Source organism: Lobosporangium transversale (assembly GCF_002105155.1).
Source record: "Lobosporangium transversale strain NRRL 3116 chromosome Unknown BCR41scaffold_62, whole genome shotgun sequence".
Classification (NCBI taxonomy): Eukaryota; Fungi; Mortierellomycota; class Mortierellomycetes; order Mortierellales; family Mortierellaceae; genus Lobosporangium; species Lobosporangium transversale.
Genome location: NW_019029040.1, coordinates 1 through 24,494, shown reverse-complemented (window position 1 = coordinate 24,494; position 24,494 = coordinate 1). Strand labels below are relative to the sequence as shown.

Here is a 24,494-nt window from a genome sequence, read left to right as displayed (position 1 = left end):
GCCAAACTTGTACAGGACAACATTGTCGTCAGTTGAGCTCTGGGTATAGTCTACACTTATGTCAGCGAGCTATTTCGGAATTAAACCATGTCTATAAGCGGGTTGGTTGTCTGAGTTGGATCCAAAAAAACAAAAAAATCACCGTTCACATCTTTTGTTTTTTATGTGTGTTTTTGTAATGTGCTCACAAGAATTTGTACTACAGCATTTCTAAATCTGGGCTCTTCCTTACTCAATTGAAGCACTGTCGTTGGTTCAAATTCAGAAAAACATAACGAACATCCACCGGAAAGCAGTCTAACCGGTGCTAACAACAAAAAGAGCATCTGTACATGTAGATGCAAGAGAGCGAAAGGTTGTTTTGTACAGTACAGGAAGCAAACGAAGAATAAGGGTAAGAGGAAGAGAGGGAAAGAGAAGGGATAGCAGAGTAGGGGGGACAGTCGTTGCAGAAGGACGGGCGACCTTTGGGAAAGCGACAGAGGAACAGATAAATTCATTTGAATAGAAATTAATAATTTGAATGTTCCTCAGTACCTCCTCCTGAGTACGAGAAGGAAAGGATCGATCTGAAAGACGAAGGAGGAATGGTCTTGTGCATATTTTAAAAATGGAGGGATCATTTGAGATTTGATTGTTGCACAAAAACTGCAACCATCGATGGGACATCTCATTTTTAGTTGTTTTTGCTGTTTAGATGACAAAAATAAATATAATCATTTTTGGCTTTGGGTTGGCGGTTACACTGTTTAAATTGTTTCATTCCTAATTAACGAAATAAGTTAGCAAAGACAAAGTACATTAAAAACATGTACATGTACATGAACACCGTTCACACCTCAGCCGTGTCTTTCCAGCTAAATACATGTACAAAGTGCTCCTTGAATCCTCTCTCCTCATCCCTCACACCTCACATCTCACACCTCACATCTCACACTTCCTTCTTCTTTGCCCATTCCAATGCACCTTTACATTTAGTCAAGCCTGACTTTCTCATCCCGCCTCATCACTTCGCCCATTTAGTGTCATCTCTTTCTTTCTTTCTTTTCCTGTCATCTCTTCTCTTTCTTTTGCTTAAAGAAATTCCATCTTACCCTGGCTCTCGTTTTGTACACACTCTTTGAGGCTAGCCAGTTTAATCCTCCCTTTTTACTTTTGTTCAGACAAAAATAGGCACAATCTGCTCTTTGTTTTTTTTGTATTATTGATACGACCTTGCCCCTCTTCACTTGGCCCCATCTGTTGGCTTCCCTCCCTTTCTCTTTTCTCTCTCTCTCTCCTTTCCTCTCTATTCCTCCCTATCGAAACTTTTTTTTTTTTTTTTTTTTTTTTTTTTTTAATCGACAACTCTCTGCGCAACACCGTGTCTGCTGTGTTTATATTGTTCATTTTCCCCTGTCATTGTAAATTTTACTCCTTTCTTTCCCCTCTTTTTTTTTTAAAGAAATTGAGACATTCATCCAACAGTCTTGCATATGTTGGTTGCACCTTGATAATCTGTCCATCCGTTTGATTGAGTTGTTCATTGGAATACCATCGCCTTTAAAGTGCATTCCACAACAAAATTTTGATCTTCTTGAGCCTGACGAACTCTTTCTTTATTGCCTGAAAGCTGGTTCTTTTCGGTGTCACATTCCCCTTCTTCACACCTTGCAGTCCCACTCACTTTCGTATTATATAAACCCTCATCATCATGAAGAAGCCAACTCGACGACAAACGATTGTTGGCGATGAAAACTTCGAATTTATTGAACATCATTATCGCAACACGACTAGAAACTTCCCAAGCTCGAGCCCACCCCCGTCTTCATCAACATTCGACTTTCATCATAGTGGAGATGACTCTGATACCGCAGAACAGCATCGACAATCTCAATTCTACGTCTCTGATCCACAGAAACGCACCAAAGAATACCATATTGAGCAAGCAATTCAAGCCATTAAACTCCTTAAAGCCGCTTCAAAACCAGATGGCTGGAAAAAGGTTCTCAAACACAAGTCAGGATGCCTTGTATATCAATCCGTGAACAATGGGGATAAACATCCAATATTCAAAGGTGAATATGTCATCCGAGGCTACCGGGCACAGGACGTCTTTTCTGTCGTAGGCGTACGGAAACTCTGGGAGTGAGTACATATTAGCATAAATGAGATTAAATCGGGATTATTACTCCTCGCTTTGGCAATCAATTGCTAATATACCTTTGAGCCATACTTATTTAAATTCATTATTTCTTTGTGTCTGCCTCCTTAATAGTGATTGGTATGATGAGCTCAGTTGTGTAGAGTCTTATGATGATGCAACAAACCTTATGTACATGATCATGAAGAGTTCACTCTCATCCAAGTAACGTTTTTTTTTGTTTTTTGTTTTTTGTTTTTTCTCTGAAAGAAAGACAACAAGACACCAATTTCTCATAATTTTAAACCATTGATTTTAGGACGCGGGACATATCCATGGTGGAAAGAATTGAGGTAGAGCGCGACGGAACCATATACTTTGCTTCATGCTCCGTAGAATCCAATAAAATTCCACGGATATCAGGCAAAGTCAGAGCAGATATCTTTGTTGCTGGATGGATCATTCAACCTCTACCATCCAATCCCCCTATCACCAAGATCACCTATGTGATTCAAACAGATCTTCTAAGTCGGCTCCCGAAATTCATGGCCAAGAGGGCTCTCACAAAACGGCCACTTGTTATCACCACTATAGAGACGCATCTCAGAAAGAATGGCGCTCCTATGGTCATGTCCAAACTTGTTACCCAATCAGCTAATCGCCATCGGAGTTTGAGCGAGCCTTTGAAACCAGAAAAGTTTATGTTCACGGATCCAGAACCTGAAGAGAAGGCACAATCAGGATCGGCATTTCTCACGCCCATCGGACCTATCACAGCGGAGGCAGACATGGAATTAAATGACAAGGATGATTCTGATGATGAAGATATTCAGTTGGCAATGGCAGCCACAGATAGTTCCACATTCGAGACTACAAGGAGTTCATTGTCGCCTAGTATGAACTCCAATAGGTCCCTCCCATCGTTTTTTACACCAGAATTCTCAGAAAGTAACGCGATGCTTGGAGATACGACACGCTTCAGTGATTCACAACACTTTGGCAAGGGAGGGCTCTATGAGAATTCATTGCAACACCAGGATTCCATGTCAATTTCATCAAAGCATTCATCAAGCAGACATTCACAACTCTCCAGGATGATGGTTGCTGAAGCAGGTATTCGACGTCAGCGGTCCACGATGGGATCGACGGCTCGCACACCGTTCCCTCCACAAGCGAGGCCCAATGTCAACCAAGTTCCATTGGAAGCCTCAGGACGAGCAGCAACACCACATGTTGTTACTCCAGCCACACCTCCATTGACACCCACAAACTCAGTTGATGGCAAGGATACAGCCTCTGACTCGGATGCGTCGCTGACGCAAAGCGTCAAAGTTGTTCCACGTGCACCGAAGCAACATAAATCTCTGGACACATCCCTACCTTCAAGACCAAGTTCAATGGCGTTCGCTGCCTATGGAATGCGATCTCCTTCAGATATAATGGAATCTCGTCGCCACAGCACTTTGATTGGACGAAGTTCCTCATTCGCACCACGTCATAGTCACATTATGCCTCTCCGTGCAAATCCGCATCTGAGTCTACAGAGCATGAACAGAGCCTCCATGCTAATGGGCGCAACTTCCAACGCCATGAAGAGATATTCGATCGCTACAAGTTTGGATTCTAATAGATCTTCTTTGCTTACACCAATGCACCCACTCCCACATCGCCACTCTGAAACTGCGCGCAAGGCTCTGGCAATGTTCAAAGTACTTGCTTCAAGTCCCGAGGATCGTTGGAGGACAGTGTCGAACGATGGAACGTTTAAGAACTATAGTAGGGTCATCAACGGAGCAGGGCTTCCAATGCTTCGAGGCGAGGGCGTTATCAGTGGTGGATGGAGCGTTGAGCAGATCAATGCTGTGATCGAGTCCGCAGGATGTCGTTTGTTTTGGGATGAACGATTTGAGAACATGTCCATTGCCGAAACCTTCAATGCTAATGAATATCTCTTCCACGTTTCTCTGCGAGGCGTCGGCTCCTTGACGTGAGTTTGATGATAAGAACTATTAATGAATATGCTTTGTCCCATGAAGGAGTTCCTAACCTTTTTTTACTCATTTTTATTTCTGGGGGGAACATAAAGTGGGCGTGATTTGGCGGGCGTAACAATTATTGATCGTGATCCCCAAAATTCCGCACTTTACAATGTCTCAACGTCTGTGCTTGATACCACTATTCCAGAGGACCCAGGCCGTATCCGCGCGGTGCTTGAGCTCTCTGGTTGGTCACTACGACCGATTTTTGATGGAGAGGGCAACACAATCTCCGTTAATGTTACATATGTGATACAGATTGATATCCGTGGAACACTACCTAATTCTGTTGTCAAGTCTATTTCCGCCAGCATGATGACAGCCGTGCCTCGTCTGAATCACTTCATTAATAAGTATGGATATCCTCCATATGCCTCACATATATCCGGAACTAGACTTTTGGATACATTTGATCCTAAGACAGGCTTTTATGAGCTATGCTATAAGAGCGCACCAGGATGGACAGAGGTTAGAGTTGGAAGAAAAGTGTATAGGGAAGGGTATGATTTCTTCATCAAGCCTGATGATCCTACAGTGCGTGTCGAACTATCCCCAGATTTTGGTGGCGTACGTATTTATACCACGCTTGATCATGAAGGACAGAGTATTACAGCTCAGGTATCTAGAAAAGGACAAAATCAATCAAATAACTCCACCCAGGATCAAACGACCAAGTCACAGGGAGAAGAAGTCAGTGATGACGATGAAAAGGTTGATCAACGTAAGCATGACTCGCTAGTACCACGACGCCCAACAGACAGTCGAGTCTACGAGTCCTCGACTCCAATGTACGGTGGTCCGTCTCTGCGAAAGTCATCAAGCCATTTAAAGAGTAATAATCAAATCCAAAATGCCGAGCAGGTAGTTGATAATTCTTTTCCAAACGCTGGCGGCGGATCCGACCTACGATCGAATGGGGCGTCGTCGTCCATCAGTCGTAAGAGGAGAAGCGCCAGCTTCTCAACTTTGAGTAACTTTAATCCTAATCTCGTTGTTGCCTCTTCTTCTGATCGACACGATGTATCTCCACAGATTTCTACAGCGCCCAAGATCTCACAGAGGTTGGCGAGGAGTCGCTCTAGGAATAGAGCACCTCTTAGCTTGGTGGAATTGTCTGAAAGAACACCACCACTCCCACATCCCCGTCGGTCAAGTTCTCTCAATCGATATTCTCTTCCTATCGTACCCTGTCATTCCGGAGCCAATGCCTCAATTTTTCCAATCAATACTTTCTTAACATCTCCAACCTTTGGCAGATACAACCCTGTGTCTTCACCATCTTCGAGCTCATCCCCTACCAGTGTTCTGTCCACAACCTCAACAGCAGCCTCCAGTCCAACGACAAGCCCCGAATGCTATAAGCCATCATCGTCATACTCACCTCTCTCAAGCCCCACGCTCGGACTATTCCATATCCCTCGTTCGCCTGTGGCATCCATAATTACATCTCGTGAACAGTCAAATGAGTCGAAACTCACAAGGGATTCAACGTCAGAGATAACTCCTTTAGCAATTGCGGAGACCGACACAGTTTCTCTAACTAAAGAGACTTGTTCAGATGAGATCTACCCATCGCAACCACAAGGCGAGCCTTTCTTATCCTCCGAGGCCACAGCCAAGCCTAGCAATCTTCTAACAGCTACCAACTCAACATCAACAGTATCCGTTTCGTCTTCTGTGGATGTCATTGCAATCTCTTTGGTTGATTTGGAAAACAATAACGTCAACGTTGACTCGAAGCAAGATACAGAGACAGTGCTGCATGAACTAAGCCAGCCTACGCAGCAGTTGGAGGATCCTCCCTCATCTTTCCTTATTTCTGCACTCTCAAACTCTACAAGCGTACGAGAGTCGAATATAGAGCTCAATAATAATAATAATTGTGGTAGCTCCGTTAGACGAGTTCGTCGTGTCACATTCTCTCCAGAGGTCATTGACAACTCGGAAAACCGATCTCCACCTAGCCGTATCAGAAAGGGGACCAGGAAAAGACGAAGCTCCGTGTCTACCGAGGCACATCCTGCTGACAATACTGTGGCTCCCTCGAGCACAGCAAAAGCTGCAAAGGAGCAGGATGTTGTTGACAAGGCGTCCAATCCTGTATCGATGGCGGTTGCTGATGAACCTGACTACGAAAGTAATGAAGCTGAATTTGTTGACGCACTTGCAGAACTGGATGAGTTTACAGGAGCCGATATCCCTGAATCTCATGGAGATAGGGTTAACAACGCAGACCAGGAAGTAAAGAAAGTATCCACATCGACGATAGAAATGGACTATCTCCGGGATCCTGATGATATGTGGCGGGTCGCAATTGAGATATTTATTGGAGAACTTGGCTGGGCACAGGTCAAGGTTGCTTCGGCATTTGTATTATTGTTGATTTGCATGACTGTAGACATGTAAAATATTTTTTTTTTTTTTTTTTTTTGTAGACTACATCAACTCTTTTATAAATAATTTTAATCGCAGTGTGATAATTCCAGGCACACCACGCGATATTGTATTTTTACCCCTGACATAAAATTCACACCCCTCAAGTAGAATATCCTGTTATTTGGACTTTTTGAGCACACCCATTCTGTGGTAAGCAACCCAACGCCTCTTCCTGCATTAAACAATCAGCCTCATTACAACTTGAATTATCATGGCCGAAACACCCAAAAGGAGGCTCCTGCGTAGAGGTATGCTTCAGGCGTCCCCCTTTGGTACTCCCATCAAACCATTCACAATAACACCTGGAGCTGGAGCCGCGACTGGAATTGGAGCAACATCAGTAGAGCAATCATCAAAGCAGCAATCATCTTCGATGGCGAACCCCTTTCTCGCGACAGAATCAAATTCAACAGATGAACTAGGATCTATTCATACCAGCCCAATGTCTCGGAAATCACCCCGCCTGAGTACATTCTATCCTAAGGACATGCCTGAAAACGCCTTGAATGGAAGCAACAGTCTTAGTAGGTGTCCGAGTACTCCCAAGAAGATGGTTGGACCTATGACACCAAAGTCAAAAACGATCATTAAGATGGGTATCTGGGGCCACGTTGTTGGACTAAAGAGGCTGGACGAAACTGTGTACTATCGTTATCCTGTGGACAAGTCCTACTGCTCTTTTGGCCGGAGCAAAACAAACGATATAAGAGTGCAAATCGATGGAGTCTCGGATATGCATTGCAAACTCATTCGACGGGATGATGGGGAGGTAAGAAACAAGGAATTGAAATCTTAAGGATCGTCTCTTGACGTTTCACGGGCTTATTTACTCACATTAAACAAACATTCGACGTGTTTCTTTATTCATAGGTGTGGTTGAAGGATACATCCATGGAAGGAACATTTCTCAACGATGTTCTCATCCATGATACTGCACGGCCCATCCAGCACAATGATGTCATCACCATTGCAGGACGTAAATTCAGGTTTGAATCGGCAATGGTACTTGGCTGTCGCCACAGAAGATCCTGTATTGCCATATGTATACATGCACCTACTCAGAGACCAGTTCAGCTATTTACAATTCAATTCTTCCTGTCCCGATCCCTAGCCAACATTCGGATCAGAACCGGCCCCGGCTTTGAACACTCCTCATCGACACATCAGTAGCATTCAGGAATCTATCGACCTGGACATTCAACTACTTTCAGAAGCTCCCTCACCAACGACGGGAAGAATATTGGGCACGCCCAAGCGAAGTCTTTCAAGGAGCAGTGTGGCGTTAGAATCATCTCTCGGGCTTTTCACCCCGAACAGAGCAGCCAAACTAGAAAGCCTACTGGTATCACCGAAACCGATTCCTCTACCAGCTTTCTTAGCAAAATCGCCTGGAAGGCTGACAACAACACCGAGGAAAGTGCTCAAGATGATTGATGAGCCCTCCATCTTAAACCCTACATGTACTGTCATTCAGCAACCAACAGTTGAAATTGAACCTGGACTACAGACGCCTAGCCGGGACAAACGCAAAGCTCCAATAGATTTTGAAGACGAAATTCTTGGCCGAACTCCCAAGAAGGTTTCGTTTGGCCCAGCACTAAGTCCTGAGATCTTTGATGAAACAAATCCGCCCAGCACACCTATCAAACGTGGTGAGCAACAAGGTACAGAAACACCGCGACGTCAAGGAATTTCTACACCATCTCTTCTCTCTAGACTCAGCGCTGTTACTCCATCGGCAAAGCCAATTCTGACGCCTACTCGAGCAGGTGGTCGTATCGCAAATTGGGCGGGACTCGTAAAGCCTGCACCGTTGAATCTTTTGGCTGACATCAATCAGGAAAGAGAAGAGGAAGCAACCGGATCGACTGATGGAGCACGGATACAAACTAAAGCACAAGGAATGGGATATACGAACAACTTGGAAGTCTTCGATGAAGACCATAGTGCCAATCATTCAGGAAATGATGGTAGGGACAAGATAGTCAAGGATCATGATAAAGAGCCTATGCTTCTCCAAGAATTACAGGATACGATAGATGGAGTAGATGAAATGTATTTACAGCTTACTGAGCAAGTAGAAGAGGGTGATGACGATATAAGTCCCCCTCCATCACCGACAAGGACCCCCATCGGAAGAGCATCAACGCCACTTTTATCTACGTCACTGAGTCGACCAAGGCGTCTCTCGTTTGGCATGTATCAACAGGAAGATTTGCATCAGACCAACAAGCTCAGTTCCCCGACATTTGTATCAGGAAATGAAAGTGACCTTATTGAGCAAGCAATACATGGAGAGGAGAGAGAGCCCTCAATAACAGATGTCGCTATTCAACTTGATGGCTCGAAAGACAATGCTTCATTTGTTGATACTACTGGCGAGGCTCAGATTCAATTGAAACTTTCGTCATCGTCTTACTCTACGCCACCACGCCGCACGGCTACGACGATGGATAAAACACCTGTACATACTCCAGTCCAGTATCGCTCGCCTGCCAACCTTCAGCAAAATGATAGCGCGTCCCGTCGATCTACACCAGGCTCTGCCTCACGATTAGCACTCTTACAGCTCTCGACCCAAAAAATCCGAGGACTACCGGAGTTGCTTCAGTCACCCAGTTCCACAACTTTAGAGGTATTTATTTATTGTGCTTCAATCCACTTGGAGTTTCGTTCCAGAAAGAAATTACTAAATCCAATCATGTTTGTGTGGTTGCTTTACTTTTTCACTATGCGACATTTTTCCATACAATGCATAAATATCAACCATATGGTTATGATCTAAGCCCAAGACAACGAACGAGAGATGTCACGTATCTTAGTCATGTCATACCGATCCTCGGTCAAAATTCCTTTACCTGCCGCGCCTCGCATGTTACTAGGACCAGAGAACAAAATAAATAAATAAATAATAATAATAATAATAATAATAATAATAATAGCAATATCTGGCCTTATGATAATTGCTTTTTTTTTAAAAAAAAAAAAAAAAAAAAAAAAAAAAAGAGAGAGAGAGAGAGAGAGAGAGAGAGAGAGAAAGAGAGAAAGAGAGAAAGAGCTTTATTCATTTGAGTTAAAACAGCACGCATCCGTCGTGCCTGATGAAAACCAATATTTGATCCCCATCAACAGCAAATGCTTGATAATTAGACTCAAATTCGACTCTAGGGCTGCTGTTGCTTTTGACCATAGATTCATAGTATTTCATGGACCTTAGAGTGGTAGGGCGAAGTTAAACAGCAGCACTCCGACATCAAGGAAAGAGTCAACTTTTCGTGTCTTGACAGCCAATTATGTAAAGACGTGTTAAAATATATATATAATAATAATAGTAAATAGAAAACTTGGCTTCACAACAGCAAACATAGGCTTGACTGTTGTCAAGATGCAGATTTGTCTACGAACAACATTCTCTTTTTTTTTTTTTTTTTTTTTTTTTAATAAAGCGGTATCCATCGATCAAATCGATCAGTATTTGTTAACTGTCCACCATAGTTAAACCTCAGTTCCTGATACTACGGCTATGAAAAGACTTGATGGTCGCTCGGAATAGCGCTAAATGATATCCTGCTAGTGCCTATCGATCGGGTTTAAATTTTGCTCATATCCGAGACGATGCGAAAGATTCACGCCTTGTCCCTTCCTATTTAAAGAGGTTACGAATTATATGGTCTTAAAATCAAGCATGGACTGAAAAATCCAACCTTTTTTTTTTTCTCACTCCATCGACATCATCTCTTCGTAACATGGACAACCCTAAGCTGAATCCCTTCGAGATTCCGGAAATCCTCTTACTCATTGGGGAGCTGCTCGAGCGAAGCGACCTCCTAAACTGTATCCGCGTCTCCAAGGCTTTTCATAGAATTCTTATCAGTCTCATATGGAGGAAAATCACTGTCGGACCGAAAGGAGATCCTGACAGTAAAGCAGTACAGAAGCACAAGGAATACATAGAAGAAATTACATTTGACAACTACACATTTAATGATTCATTCCCAGAGAAGTATGAGTCGTTACAGAGGCTTCAGTCCATCGCATACACATGGTGGTGTTCATGGCCCACACCAATCCACCTTATCAACCAAATCAAGGCTCACAGCTCCATCATCACCATTCTTCACTTGACCAAACATATTGAGTATCCGCCAGAGTTCTGGAAGGTTTTGCTAGAATGCACCAATCTCAACCACTTGGAGATTAATCGCATAGATATCGATGTTGGAGTTGACTTATTCCTTCAAGTTTGCATGAGACTTCGGCACTTGGAACTGGACCATATAACCATTCACCAGTTCCCTATCAACATTCTTAGTAGAGAGCACAGTGAATATATTTTCCCAAATATACACACACTCCGTATTGACCATGTCAGGATAACCGATCCTTCATATCCGTACAGCAACTGGTATTGTCTTGGGATGTTTGTAAGGAGTTGTCCAGCATTGTGTTCACTGGAAATTAAGGGTCAGAGCCGAGATAAAGAAGACTTCTACAAGGTAGCACTCCTTCAGCATCCTTGGACTCTGAATAATTTATCAGACCTATGTGCCTATATCACCATCGAGGACGAGGATATAGCAGCGCTTCTCAGACGGATGACTGAATTAAAACAGCTACACCTCTCTACATGTAAATTTGGCCAGTTTTCTTTACAGGAGCTGCTAGCTGACAGGCAAGAGGTGGTGGATAATGGACAACTAGTACGAAAGACAAGGCTTCGGAGGCTCTGTGAGACAGTTGAGACGTTGGTATTCGGGATATACAATAACAATATTGGTGGCCAGACTATTTTATCAAATTGTCCACGACTAAAAACACTGGATGGATTTATAATTACAGTATCAGAGATTGTCGATGGAGCAGAATGGGTTTGTACTGGATTGACTCGCTTGATTATCTATCTTAAGGCAGACATTGATCAAGAGACTGAGGAAGGGATGGCAAAGGCACGTATTACGTTTAGACAACTAGGTAAACTGACTCGGCTTGAATATCTTATGCTAACACAGGGCTTATGGAATCGAAGTAGACGGACACTGGACTTGAGATTAAGAGCAGGTCTGAATGAACTAGCCAATCTGAAGAGACTAGATTGGCTAAGGATTATAGGTGATGGTTGCCAGCGAATGCAGCTTGAGGATGCGAAATGGATAGTGAGCAACTGGCCAAGGATTAGAGGTGTGAATGGTGTTCTGAACGATGAGAAAGAGACAGCGGATTTGCTGAAAGGGTTCTTTGAATCACATAATATATCCATTAGACAATAAAATATAGAGGAAAGTATTATCAGGTCATACTCTGATATAGAGACAGAGATCTTACACATAATGAAGGTGATAAGAATCACCACAGTAATAAAATATGTAAAAAGCAGGAACTATCCAATAGAGAATGACCTCCCAAGTTGAATGTCTATGCAACATGCGTTTGTATCAATATAGGGGTTTTATTTTATTTTATTTTATATAGCTGCCTAACGAGTTGTGCAGCAACTTAGTTTGCTGCAGGAGATGGATTAGTTGAAGAGGTTGCTGAGTCTCGCCTTTGTTTGATTCCTATTTGTTCTTTTGCTCACTATTACTCCTTTCTATTATACGTTCCTTTTCACAGCGTTGATATAGAGAGAGTTTACAATGGTTCCAAGAATGTATCAGACATGTTCAGAATTACAACAGTTAATCAGCCGCAGGAAAGGACAAAAACCTAGCCAATCAAATGAGTTGGTGGCGAACTGTCAAGCACAAATTGATGTATTAAAAGGGCTTTGAATTTCTGTGTCTCTCTTTATCCATGATCACACTCCATCGACATTTCTTTGCAACATGAACAATCTTAAGCCGAATCCCTTCGAGATTCCAGAAATCCTCTTACTCATTGCCGAACTTCTCGACCAAGAGGACATTTTAAACTGTATCTGCGCCTCCAAGGCTTTCCATAGGGCTTTTATCAGTCTCATATGGAGGAAAATCACTGTCGGACAGGAAAGAGATCCCGACAGTAAAGCAGTACAGAAGCACAAGGAATACATTGAACAGATCACATTTGAAAGCTACAAGTTTAACGACTCATTCCCAGAGAAGTATGAGTCGCTACAGAGGCTTCAGTCCATCGCATACACATGGTGGTGTTCATGGCCCACACCAATCCACCTTATCAACCAAATCAAGGCTCACAGCTCCATCATCACCATTCTTCACTTGACCAAACATATTGAGTATCCGCCAGTGTTCTGGAAGGCTTTGCTAGAATGCCCTAGCCTCAACCACTTAGTGGTTCATAACAAAGATATCGATGTTGCAGTCGATCCATTCCTTCAAGTCTGCAGGAGACTTTGGCACTTGGAATTGAGGTATGTAGCCATTCGCCAGCTACCTATCAGCTTTCTAAGTGGCGAGAACAGCGAGTATATTTTCCCAAATATACACACACTGTATATTGAGTATGTCCGGATAGTCGACCCTCCGCATCCGTACAGTAACTGGTATTGTCTTGGGATGTTTGTAAGAAATTGTCCAGCATTGTGTTCATTGCGCTTTGGGGGTGAGAACCAAGATAGAGAAGACTTCTACAAGATAGCGCTCCTTCAGCATCCTTGGACTCTGAATAAGCTGTCGGATCTATGTACCCATATCACAATCGAGGATGAAGATATAGCAGCGCTTCTCAGACGGATGACTGAATTAAAACGGCTACACCTCTCTACATGTAAATTTGGCCAGTTTTCTTTACAGGAGCTGCTAGCTGACAGGCAAGAGGTGGTGGATAATGGACAACTAGTACGAAAGACAAGGCTTCGGAGGCTCTGTGAGACAGTTGAGACGTTGATGTTTGGAACAAATAACGGTATTGGCGGCCAGACTATTTTATCAAATTGTCCACGACTAAAAACACTGGATGGATTTATAATTACAGTATCAGAGATTGTCGATGGAGCAGAATGGGTTTGTACTGGATTGACTCGCTTGATTATCTATCTTAAGGCAGACATTGATCAAGAGACTGAAGAAGGCATGGCAAAGGCCCGTATTGCGTTTAGACAACTAGACAAATTGACTCAGCTTGAATATCTTATGCTAACAGGGTGGGGCCCAAAGAATTTACGTAGACGGACACTGGACATGAGACTAAGAGCAGGTCTGAATGAACTAGCCAACCTGAAGAGACTAGATACGCTAAGGGTTGAAAGTGATAGTCACCAGCAAATGCAGCTTGAGGATGCGAAATGGATGGTGAGCAACTGGCCAAGTATCAGAAGTGTGAGTGGTGTTCTGAACGATGAGAAAGATGCAGCTGCTTTACTGAAAGAGTTCTTTGAATCGCATAACATATCCAATAAGTAATGGATTATAGAGGAAAGTATTATCAGATCATACTCTGATATAGAGATGGAGATCTTACACATGGGCCTTTTAGTGCATTTCTACTTCCTGACAATCGCTATACGATCTAAATGATAATGATGGTATAAGAACCACCACAGCAATAAAAATATGTACAGAGCATTGCATCGCAGAAACTACCCAATAAAGAATAACTTCCCAAGTTGAATAGCCTACGCACCATGCATATGTCTCAAAATAGGGGCTTTATTTTATATTTTATTGCTGCCTAACGAGTTGTGCAGCAGGTTGAAGAGATGGCTGAATCTCGCTTTCGTTTGATTCCTCCTTCTTTTCCTTACTATTGCTCCTTTCTCTTATACGGTTCTTTTCACAGCGTTGGTATAGAGAGAGTATACAATGGTCCCTAGAATGCTCCTACCGCTGTTGTGCCGTTGCCAGGTTCAGCGTCGAACTTTTACTTTCACAGCTATACATCTCAGCTTTGAGTATTCATCAGTCTTGTCCCTCTCTTATCCACGCTATGAACAAATTGTGCATGGATAGCAATTGCTGAGTGTTTGACGGGATGCTAGACGACTCTCTTGTTCAAAAGAGCTTTGTGGACTATATCCGACTATATCCATGTCTGCAATCATTCAATGCTGCTCACCAGTTTAGCAGCGCAAATCCAGTCACATTTTTTTTTCCTTCACTCTCATGTCTCATCGACTCCATCTCTTCGTAACATGGACAACCTTAAGCTGAATCCCTTCGAGATTCCAGAAATTCTCTTACCCATTGGTGAACTGCTCGACCAAAAGGACATTTTAAACTGTATCCGCGTCTCCAAGGCTTTTCATAGGACTTTTATCAGCCTCATATGGAGGAAAATCATTGTCGGACCGCAAAGAGATCCTAGCAGTAAAGCAGTACAGAGGCACAAGGAATACATTGAAGAGATTACATTTGAAAGCTACGCATTTAAAGTTCCTTTCCCAGAGGAGTTTGAGTCGTTACAGAGGCTTCAGTCCATCGCATACAAAGGACAGTGCTCATGGCCCACACCGGTCCACCTTATCAACCAGATTAAGGCCCATAGCTTCATCATCACTAGCTTTCAACTGAGCGATTATGTTGAGTATCCGCCAGGTTTCTGGGAAGCTTTGCTAGAATGCACCAACCTCAACCACTTGGAGGTTAATCGCAACGATATCGATGTTGCAGCCGACCTCTTCCTTCAAGTCTGCAAGAAAGTTAGGCACTTGGAATTGAGGTATATAGCCATTCGCCAGCTACCTATCAGCTTTCTAAGTGGCGAGAACAGCGAGTATATTTTTCCCAAATATACACACACTGCATATTGAGTATGTCCGGATAGTCGACCCTCCGCATCCGTACAGTAACTGGTATTGTCTCGGGATGTTTGTAAGGAGTTGTCCAGCACTGTGTTCATTGCACATTCAGAGCTGGAACGACCAAGATCAACCAGACTTCTACAAGGTAGTGCTCCTTCGGCATCCTTGGACTCTGAATAATTTGTCAGCTCTGTATTTCTTTGAGGAGATGATAAAAGACAAGGATTTGGCAGCACTTCTCAGACGGATGACTGAATTAAAACGGCTAAACGTCTCTATTTATGAATCTAGTCAGCTCTCTTTGCAGGAGTTGCTAGCTGACAAGCAAGAGGTGATGGATAATGGACGGCTAATAAAGACAAGGCTTTGGAGACTCTGTGAGACAGTTGAGATGTTGGTATTTGAGACAAACAACAGTGGTGTTGCTCAGACTATTTTATCAAATTGTCCACGACTGAAAAGACTGGAAGGACTTAAAATTACGGTGGCAGAGATTGTCAATGGAGCAGAATGGGTTAGTACTGGGTTGACTCACCTGATTATTCATCTTGAGGCGGATGTTGATCAAAAGACTGAAGAAGGCATGGCAAAGGCACGCATCGCGTTTAGACAGCTTGGTAAGTTGACTCGACTAGAGTATCTTGACCTAAGGTGCCCAAAGAATCTACGTAGACGGACATTGGACTTGAGATTAAGAACAGGTCTGGATGAACTAGCTAATCTGAAGAGACTACATACGCTAAGCTTCAGAAGTGATCGCTACCAGCAAATGCAGCTTGAGGATGCGAAATGGATGGTGAACAACTGGCCAAGGTTTAGATGGGTGAATGGTGATCTGAACAATGAGGGGCTGGAAAGCTTTTTTATGTCATATAGAATATTCTACCAATAGATTAAATGCATTGTCATAGCTTCGCCTGGTATGGAGGACAATAGCCTTGGTCATAGTCATAAGATATGAAATTAAAATAAACTTTACATTTTGATTGAAATGATATTATAGCCAGCTTTTGCATCTCAAGGAACTCTTTATACATAATGTATCAATCAAGTTCATTTAAAAGTGCTATTTTGGAAGGCCAATCATGGGGTATCGTCATCCTGTCCCCTGTGGCCAACGTTACTTATTCTCCACTGAAAAAAAAAAAAAAAAAAAAAAACAAAAAAAAAAACAAAGAAGCGACAAAGTAGATAAAGGCCACCGGGCTGTGCCCTTTAGAACTTAAACATCCTTGAGTTACTGATTGTTTGTGCAAATGAATAACACCCAGTGCGGCTTATCTAGTAGACTCAAGTAGCCCTCATTATCACATTATCATGTTAAAGGTAGCTCGGGTACACACTTTAAACTAGCTGATGAATGTGAATTATTGGTATGGTAAGGGTGGATCGTGGCGGGATGGGTTGAGTCTCGTCGCATGCATAAGTCAACAAAGATACGGATATAGGACTCCTTCACCATAGCTGGGTTGTATAGTCTCAATAGACGCGTTCGTATTCATCCGCGCTACCCTGTTGTTCCTTTTGTACCATTTATTATCATCACCTTTTTTTTTTTCTTTTTTGTTGCAGTTTTATAATTCAGTAGATCAAAGAGTAACTAATTCTACTGAAATCCTTCTTCCTCTTCACCATTTCTAGGCTCTCCTTCCCCATCACTGTTTTGGATTTTATGTCCTTATAAGTGTAAACGCGTTGCAACACGTTAAGTACCTGTAACAGCGCGCGTCTACCAGTGGTCCGAAATCATTGAGTAAGGAACAGAGCATTGAATCTGTCTGGGAAATAACCAGAGCTGTATAGTTGTGTGAGCGCAGCTAAATACATAGGGCATCAAGGTATGCTACTGCTCGTGTCATTAAAAGATATGCCTCACTATTCAGCCCCACTTGAATGTTTATTTTTATTGAGAGACAGGGCATTGTAAATCAGGGCGATCTTTTGTTGATTTGCTTCCAAATCTGGAACGTGATAAACTACGCCGCCTGGCACCTACCTTATGGTCGTTACTTCTATCCTACCGGAGGAGACGATAATCCCTCTACTTGGATCAACCCCGAGCCAGATCTCTACCAACGCTTGCGGAAGCGGAAGCCCCATCCCAAGCACTGTTGAACCAGCTAAAAGAATGACTCATTCAAGCTGATGTCAATTACCAAAATTGTTTGGATGAGAAGATGAAGACGACCGTTCATTACAATGCGGCAATCATCAATCCAGCCCTTCCTACCGAAGATGCTGAAGCAGCTAGACTGAAGTTTGAGCAGATGAACAAAGCTCTCACTGACAAACTCGACATGGCTGAGGTCCATTATCAAATGATCAAAGATCTGACTGATATCCAGGAAGCCATGAACAAAACTAGGCAACTTGTTGTTGCACCAAACGAAGAACGGTCGCTTCCTGAGGCTGAAACCCAAGATCAATTAAAGAATACTATAGAGTCCTTTCCTAAACAAAGGAACCATCCTGGAAGAGTTGAGAACCATCATCCCTATCAATTAGGGATCAGAGCTCAAGCAGCCGATGATAAACCCTAGAATATTCTTGGTAAAAACCTAGAACAAAAAAGAAGTAAACTAAATATCAACACAATTGTTGAGTGCCCTACCGGCTCACCTTTGGCTCACCTTTTGATGAAAACAAACATTCATCTTTAATTCACAAAATTTTGGCTATTAATTATTCTTTAAAAAAGCAGCGCCAAGTGCTGTACTGAAAGCTAAAAGACCACAATCAAAAGCACCACATCCGTATGACAATTATGCGAATCCTAAACCAAACAGAAATCTTGGTTACAGAGGGCCTGAGCAAGGCTCGTCACCAGTCTGAGGACGAAGTTCATGTGCACATGCACGTACTGAAAGGCAAATCTGGCTTGCTCTTGCAGACACTTCTCTCTCAGGCTGGGACCAAACTTGACATTTTGGCTGGAGGTCTCTTTTTTAAATTTGAAAAAATTCCCGAGTCGAAGCATCTCCTGAAGCAACACCAGAGGTTAATAAGCCAAAAAAAGGTACAGCCATCTGATAAAGCCAACTCAAAAAATAGACGAATAACACGGTCCAAGAGAATGGCATCATAACGCTCATAGAGAGTATCGCAGAGGTTTTTTACTGGCAAAAAATAATAATCTGCACGTTGAGGTTTATTTTTTCCTCACAGGTTTTGTTTTAATTTCCTGAGTGACAGAGATCATGTATAAGCAATATCAATTAGGTTAAAACATTGCACGCAGCACCACATTATCCGAGCATTTATTCATTTGTTTTCTATATATAAAGATCCTATTTATGTGGGCTGGAGGGCTGCAATTAAACGAAATATGCAACAGCGGTTATGACGGGCCCTCAATAAGTATGTGTGTAGGACCGATTTAAAAGCGCTACCGCCTTTGTCTAAAGTGCAAGCGAAATCACTATAATAATTTTGTCCAACATAGTATTTCGCCCATATTTCTAGAGCATTCCTTGCAACAGGACATTAACTAGTATAAATAGGTCTACTTTTCTATCTAGTTCTGTAGCATAGTTCCCCCTGAATAAAGATACCTTTATTGCACCCTTAGATCCCCCTAGAACACTACCTTGACTTTTGCATAAAGGGTAAGTGGATAATGATGGCTTCATTCATAAAGAATGAACCATTGTAAAAAATCCTCAAGGAACGGGTATAATGCTTTTTTTAAAAAAAGATAATTTTCCATCCACTTGATTGCTATTCGATTTAATTCTCCAGATTCGTACCGGCTGATCCTCCTGAATATGCAGCTTCGATGTCGATTTTTATGACACGCTGACTTACATGTTTTAAGCATTTATATGGCTTCTGGACGACCGTATTTCTGGCGGTAAGAAAGTTCTGAACTTTAAAATCGCCATATACGTCTCCTGGCACCACAAAATAGAGGAAAATATCATCACTTCCCTTCGACTTTGATTGGTCTCCAGTAATATAATCAATTATCTTCCTGAATGGTGCTTGCTTGATCGGATGCTTCTCTGATACTGTGATCTGAAATAGCTCGTTGGGTCCCAATGCAAAATCAATGCACGGAAATTTAGAATGTTTTGGTACAAACAACTTGCCAGCTGCTTGAGTGAGCCCTGATAATTCCTCTGAAGTCCGGATAAACACCTCTTCTGGATTTGCTGGAAAATCAAGAAATCCTGTTTCGCCTGACTGGAGATCCCTAAAGGGAAATCTAATATCACCACGTCGAAATAAGTGATGAGCATAGATTTCAAATAGTGGGCCTTTATCTATATCCTCTCCGCCTTTGACAAGTCTCGCCAACACATCGACCCACGTGTCATCTTTTATTTTGTCCATAATCTGTGATTCGACCCAACGAGATGCCCACACCAGGTAGAAGTCGAGATGGTCAGAAGTGGGGACTCTATGTAGTAAACAACTAAATCCACTCGCATCTTTTCCTCGTGCAAAGAGGCTTAGAAGATCTGCTGGTTTCTCGAGTGTTCTAATGGCATCATTGACGCGGAGAAACGCAGCTTTTTTAGCACGCTCAGTATATTTTTGATTATCGGATAGTACGTCGGCTGGAGCCTGTAGAACCTGTCTTGGCACGCCCCCCAAGTCGTAAAAAAGCTCCTCCAAAAATGCTTCACTCACTACATGAAAAAACTTTACATTGGCTCTACATTCCTTAAGCTCATCCAGACTCCAGAGTGACATGTGATAGTAGCTATTTGGTGTATTTTCCTTGGTGAGTTCATCGTAATGCCCATAGAGAGTTCTTGGCGATGCTGAAAATATCGTCCTGGCTTCACCTGGTTGAGGATTTTCACCACTATCAACTAAATACCACGTTTCACGTTGGTCAAGGAAATTTTTGAAATCTACTCTCTCCCCATAACGTCGGCAAGTTGTTCCTCCGTAGGCATAACATTCGGTACTCTGCTTCTCATGGAAAATAATAATCGGTGGATTTTCCTCATCGTGTTCGGCAAGGAGGCGGATGGCAAAATAGACCAAAAAGGCTGACTTCCCAATTCCAGGCGTTCCAGTGACAAAGAGTCGGTTCAAACGAGTTACTTCATGAGGGGTACTTAATTTGGATGTAATATGGTCATAAAGCTCTTTATATTCATCTCTGATATAAAGATGCCTTGTTTTAGCAATAGGGAAGATACGACCCTCAGGGGCAGTCAATATTTTGGAATCCTTGATACCACCAGAATTTCGGAGCTCGCAAGCCACGCTAATAATGCTGCAGTAAATACTATCTCCTGATAACTCCTCCCCCATGTACGAAAGCAGCTTGACCCTCTCTTTCGAGTTTAGAGGCGAGATTACAGGGTCACCATTCACTATCCCTTTCGTTACAAGTCCTGCTTCTGTAATCGCATCCGTAAGAGCACTTCTGCTACCTATACTTGGACGAGCTTTTTTAGAGGGTGACTCTGATAAAGGAGATAGAGTGATCAAAGTCAATATTTTTGATTTATTGCACATCACTCTAAAATGATCAATAACCAGATTCTCGGCCAAAAGCACTCACCAGAATCTCCATCTTGTTTTCTTTTCTGACCTAAGTATCAAAAGCGAATAATGAGAAAGAACGTTGAGTTATCAAGACACAAACCAAATGGTGATATTATGCACATGGCCGTTTAAGATACAAACCAAGCTTCATCAGCTGAAAATATCAACAATCAGTCCATCAAGAGCCAAGGATATACCTCGCTGTGGTGGCTTGACAAAAACATGGATAGTTTCCTTTGGAAGTTCAGAATTAAATATCTCCCCGAGCTCCATTGACGCGATTGTGAGAGCCTCTTTTGACTCGATTTCTGACTCAAAGATGGCCTCGCCTTTGTCAGGGATGGAGACCTTGTAGAGGATGAGCTTATCTGCAGCAACATGATCAAGTTCTGGCTTCTTTGCTACCTTGATGGCTTGCTTGAGCATCCCGACCGTTTTATCGCAGAAAATCTCTACTGGGAACGACGTTGCTTCTCCCTCGACAACGCAGTTCAGCAGTAGAAGTGCGCACTTTTTTCGTTGTGGGTGCTGGTTTACTCTTTTTCGTTTATTGAGTGTGGAGGCATCCTCAGGCTTATTTGCAGTCATTTTTTTTTGTGCTTGGTTCTCTGTGGAATCATTTGCAGCCATGTTTTTTTGTGTTGAGCTCCTTGTGGTGGCCATTGAAAATTAAGATGAGTGGGACTGAGTGTGGTTGAAATGCAGGGAGAATGATGGCTAAATAGGCAAAGGTATATTCTTACTCTTTCACCCGTGGTCACGATATGGAAACAATAATGAAAAATGTGTAAGGCAAAAAAAAAAAGAAGGAAAGGAAAAAAAAGGCAATAAATGAAGGCTTGGAATGAATAAAAGAGGTAAGTGGTGAAATATGAAAAAGGTGGCGAAAATGAAGTGGAGCAAAGGAAAGAAAGGAGCGACAACTGATAAATTTGTTCCTTTATTTCAAGGTTAGGCTTTTGCGTGAGAAAATATTTTTTTCAAATCAGCCACGTGCCATTTTCTGGGTCATTGTGACGTGACAATCTTTAGTGCGCAGCAGAGGGTCAAGCTTGTCACTCTTTTTGGTTAGTCCTTTTCAATTATAAGAATTTTGTTAAGTAAACCATTTATATTTGAAAGAGTCTAGCCAAAAAGAGCGACAAGCTTGACCCTCTGGCGCAAAGAACTCATTTCTCAGTCTCGTCACCAGCCTGAGGACGAAGTTCATAGAGTCCTCGCCAAAAAGTCATAAACTGGATATATTTTACAATACTCAATTTGAATTAAAAATTTGAAAAATAAAAATTTACGTACGAAGACAAAAATGCATATATTTTTTGAATAGAAGGAATGAATTAGATGCATGGCCACCAAACCAATTCAATCTTCGTTTTTAATTAGAAATATTAGAATTTGCGAGAAATGGGAACATCATTCTCAATCTCATTCTCGATCTCATCCTCATTGTCAACCTACTTTATTCGCAATCTTCAGATAGTAAAATGTCTTTCCCTTTTGATATCAATAACCTACTCTCATACAACGATCTTGGTGGTTGGTATAGCGAAGGAAATATCGACCAAATGATTTCAGGCACACCCTTCACTCCGCCTCGAAGATCGCCACAACTGCCCACTGAAGCCGATCTCTCCCCTATTAGGTCTCCTACCGAATATCAATGGATTACTCCTCCCAGAAACGAGCCAAGGAGTTCTACCTCATTAGAGCAATTCGGTGAGCGTCCCAATACCCTCGATTTAAATCCATTCTTGTCAGACAAACAAACTGGAGAGAGAAAAAAGGCATTTACACGCAGTAAAGCGTCCGTTACTAAAGACGAATACGCGATAATAGCTCATACATATAATGCTATAATGAATGCGCCACCAGCAGTCCAAGACTGGTTTAAGAAGACAGACAACAGAGCAATGGACCTTTCGATTCTGATGGGTGTAGGGAGAAACACTTGTGTGGCAGCAATTAAATATGCACAAACAGGCATCGTCGAAATGACAGGGCGAGGAAGAACTGGTCGCCCTAAAAAAGAAGCGGACAAGGATTTAAACTCGAAGGTGCTGAATATCATAGTTGAATCAAACAAGAGCGGGACTCCTAATTCTGCGGGTTTAATTGCAAACCAACTGAAAGAAGACTTTGAAATCGACAGATCAGCAAGATCAATCACTCGCGACCTCCGTAAAATGGGACTGTATTGGGGTAAAGGGGTCCGACAGAACTTTTTGCACGACTCCAAGGAGAATATTGCCTTCCGAGCTACTTACCTGAAGCGCCGTCTTAAGAATTTAAAACTAGTAGACGGCAGTTGGGTGCCTAGGACTCCAGAGGTCTTCTTGGACGAGTCTTACTGCCACATTGACCATGCTGCAGCAAGACGTTGGGTGCAAAGTGGCGGTGGTGTCATTAACGATGCAGGAAGGAAACCAATCATGGTTATATTTGCAGCCTTCATTGTATATTATGATGAAGCTGCTAAAAAGGTTGAAGGCAAATTCGTTAATGATAGCGTGTATGTTTGGCCATCAAAGGGACCAAAGCCTCAATCAAAAAAAGGCCAAGAGCAGGAGGCTGAACTGTGGGATGACGTACCTGAGGAGATCAGGAATGCAGGGGTCGTGGCAACAGATCACGATTATCATGGAAACTTCAACGCTAGTTTGTTCGATAGTATCTTTAAGCGACTTTGTGAGAATCTCAATAAGATGGGACTTGGCCCTTGTAAAATCCATCTTGATGGCGCTTCATATCACTTTCACAAGAAAAACAGGAAACCAACCAAGAGCGACACTGTGAAAACTATCAAAGAGTGGCTCACGGGCAAGGAGATTGTTATTCCAACAAGGGAAAATGGAAAAGCACTGAACAAAAACGAGCTTATGGAATTGGTTAACGCTCTTCCTGATGAGTCGTATTTCTCTATCAGTAAAATAGCCCAGGAGAATGGTGGACATGAAATCCTCAAGACTCCACCCTACCATTGCGAGCTACAACCTATTGAGAAGATCTGGGCAGTTGTGAAAAACATAATTGCCTCGAGAGCAATGGTGACAATGACATCCATCTTGCTGAAAAAAAGGCTACTAAGCTTGTTTTCCCAGATTCCGTGTAAAGTCTTTTACTCTGTATGGAAGAAGTCTGTGAAAATTGGCATGAGATACTATAACGAGAGGAGTCATGCACAGGAAGAAATAGTCGAAGAGGTTTATCAAGAGGTTTTTGATGAAAACGAGCCTATTGTGGACCTTAGTGACACTTTCAAAGTCGACAATAGTGAGTGGGATGCAGAACTCATTAGAGTACTAAATCAAGAGCGAGCTGAAGCTGTTACCCTAGGCCCTGAGATAGTGGATCTTACGCTAGATGCTGGAAGCATGTTTAATGTGATAGAGGATAGCGAGTCTGAGGACGAGCCTCTTATCAATCGAAAACGCTCTCGTAAAAATTAAAATTTTGAGTTTGTACGTATTTTTCCTGCGTCTAAAAGTGGAAGTATTCTATTCAATTTAAAAGCCTGAAAAATATATCCAGTTTATGACTTTTTGGCGAGGACTCTATGCAGTTCTTTGCGCAGTGTAGTGCACATGACCTTTACAGAAATTACAAATGAATAAATTTATTAGGTATCACGTGCACTGACCATCGATTATATTGCACTACCACTTACGTATCATGCATTCAGCGTCCCAAAAAATGCACTGTATACCTAGGCTATTTTTAT

General features: G+C 42.4%; 6 protein-coding genes across 6 annotated transcripts; all 6 read left to right on the top strand.

The window, feature by feature from the left end:
* The first annotated feature begins 1,328 nt into the window (after positions 1 to 1,328).
* Positions 1,329 to 5,482, top strand: BCR41DRAFT_209090 (hypothetical protein). The gene is made up of 5 exons (XM_022019944.1): positions 1,329 to 2,127; positions 2,258 to 2,347; positions 2,442 to 4,109; positions 4,209 to 4,990; positions 5,191 to 5,482. Exons 1-5 carry the CDS (start codon positions 1,694 to 1,696, stop codon positions 5,238 to 5,240), a joined length of 3,024 nt encoding a protein of 1,007 aa, XP_021876180.1. The 5' UTR covers positions 1,329 to 1,693; the 3' UTR covers positions 5,241 to 5,482.
* A 1,206-nt stretch (positions 5,483 to 6,688) lies between these two features.
* Positions 6,689 to 7,880, top strand: BCR41DRAFT_209080 (SMAD/FHA domain-containing protein). The gene is made up of 3 exons (XM_022019943.1): positions 6,689 to 7,363; positions 7,465 to 7,580; positions 7,706 to 7,880. The coding sequence occupies exons 1-3, from the start codon at positions 6,806 to 6,808 to the stop codon at positions 7,737 to 7,739; spliced, it is 708 nt and encodes a 235-aa protein (XP_021876179.1). The 5' UTR covers positions 6,689 to 6,805; the 3' UTR covers positions 7,740 to 7,880.
* A 140-nt stretch (positions 7,881 to 8,020) lies between these two features.
* BCR41DRAFT_375165 (hypothetical protein) lies at positions 8,021 to 9,554 on the top strand (the record flags this gene model as incomplete). The annotated part of the gene is made up of 2 exons (XM_022026923.1): positions 8,021 to 9,229; positions 9,537 to 9,554. 2 exons carry the CDS (start codon positions 8,021 to 8,023, stop codon positions 9,552 to 9,554), a joined length of 1,227 nt encoding a protein of 408 aa, XP_021876178.1.
* Positions 9,555 to 10,324: 770 nt separating this feature from the next.
* Positions 10,325 to 11,862, top strand: BCR41DRAFT_363308 (hypothetical protein; the record flags this gene model as incomplete). The annotated part of the gene is made up of 1 exon (XM_022025871.1): positions 10,325 to 11,862. The coding sequence occupies exon 1, from the start codon at positions 10,341 to 10,343 to the stop codon at positions 11,859 to 11,861; it is 1,521 nt and encodes a 506-aa protein (XP_021876177.1). The 5' UTR covers positions 10,325 to 10,340.
* A 526-nt stretch (positions 11,863 to 12,388) lies between these two features.
* Positions 12,389 to 14,115, top strand: BCR41DRAFT_426170 (hypothetical protein). The gene has a single exon (XM_022030694.1). It carries the CDS (start codon positions 12,417 to 12,419, stop codon positions 13,932 to 13,934), a length of 1,518 nt encoding a protein of 505 aa, XP_021876176.1. The 5' UTR covers positions 12,389 to 12,416; the 3' UTR covers positions 13,935 to 14,115.
* A 405-nt stretch (positions 14,116 to 14,520) lies between these two features.
* On the top strand, positions 14,521 to 17,833 carry BCR41DRAFT_426169 (hypothetical protein). The gene is made up of 3 exons (XM_022030693.1): positions 14,521 to 15,169; positions 15,381 to 15,888; positions 17,414 to 17,833. Exons 1-3 carry the CDS (start codon positions 14,576 to 14,578, stop codon positions 17,809 to 17,811), a joined length of 1,500 nt encoding a protein of 499 aa, XP_021876175.1. The 5' UTR covers positions 14,521 to 14,575; the 3' UTR covers positions 17,812 to 17,833.
* Positions 17,834 to 24,494: the final 6,661 nt, after the last annotated feature.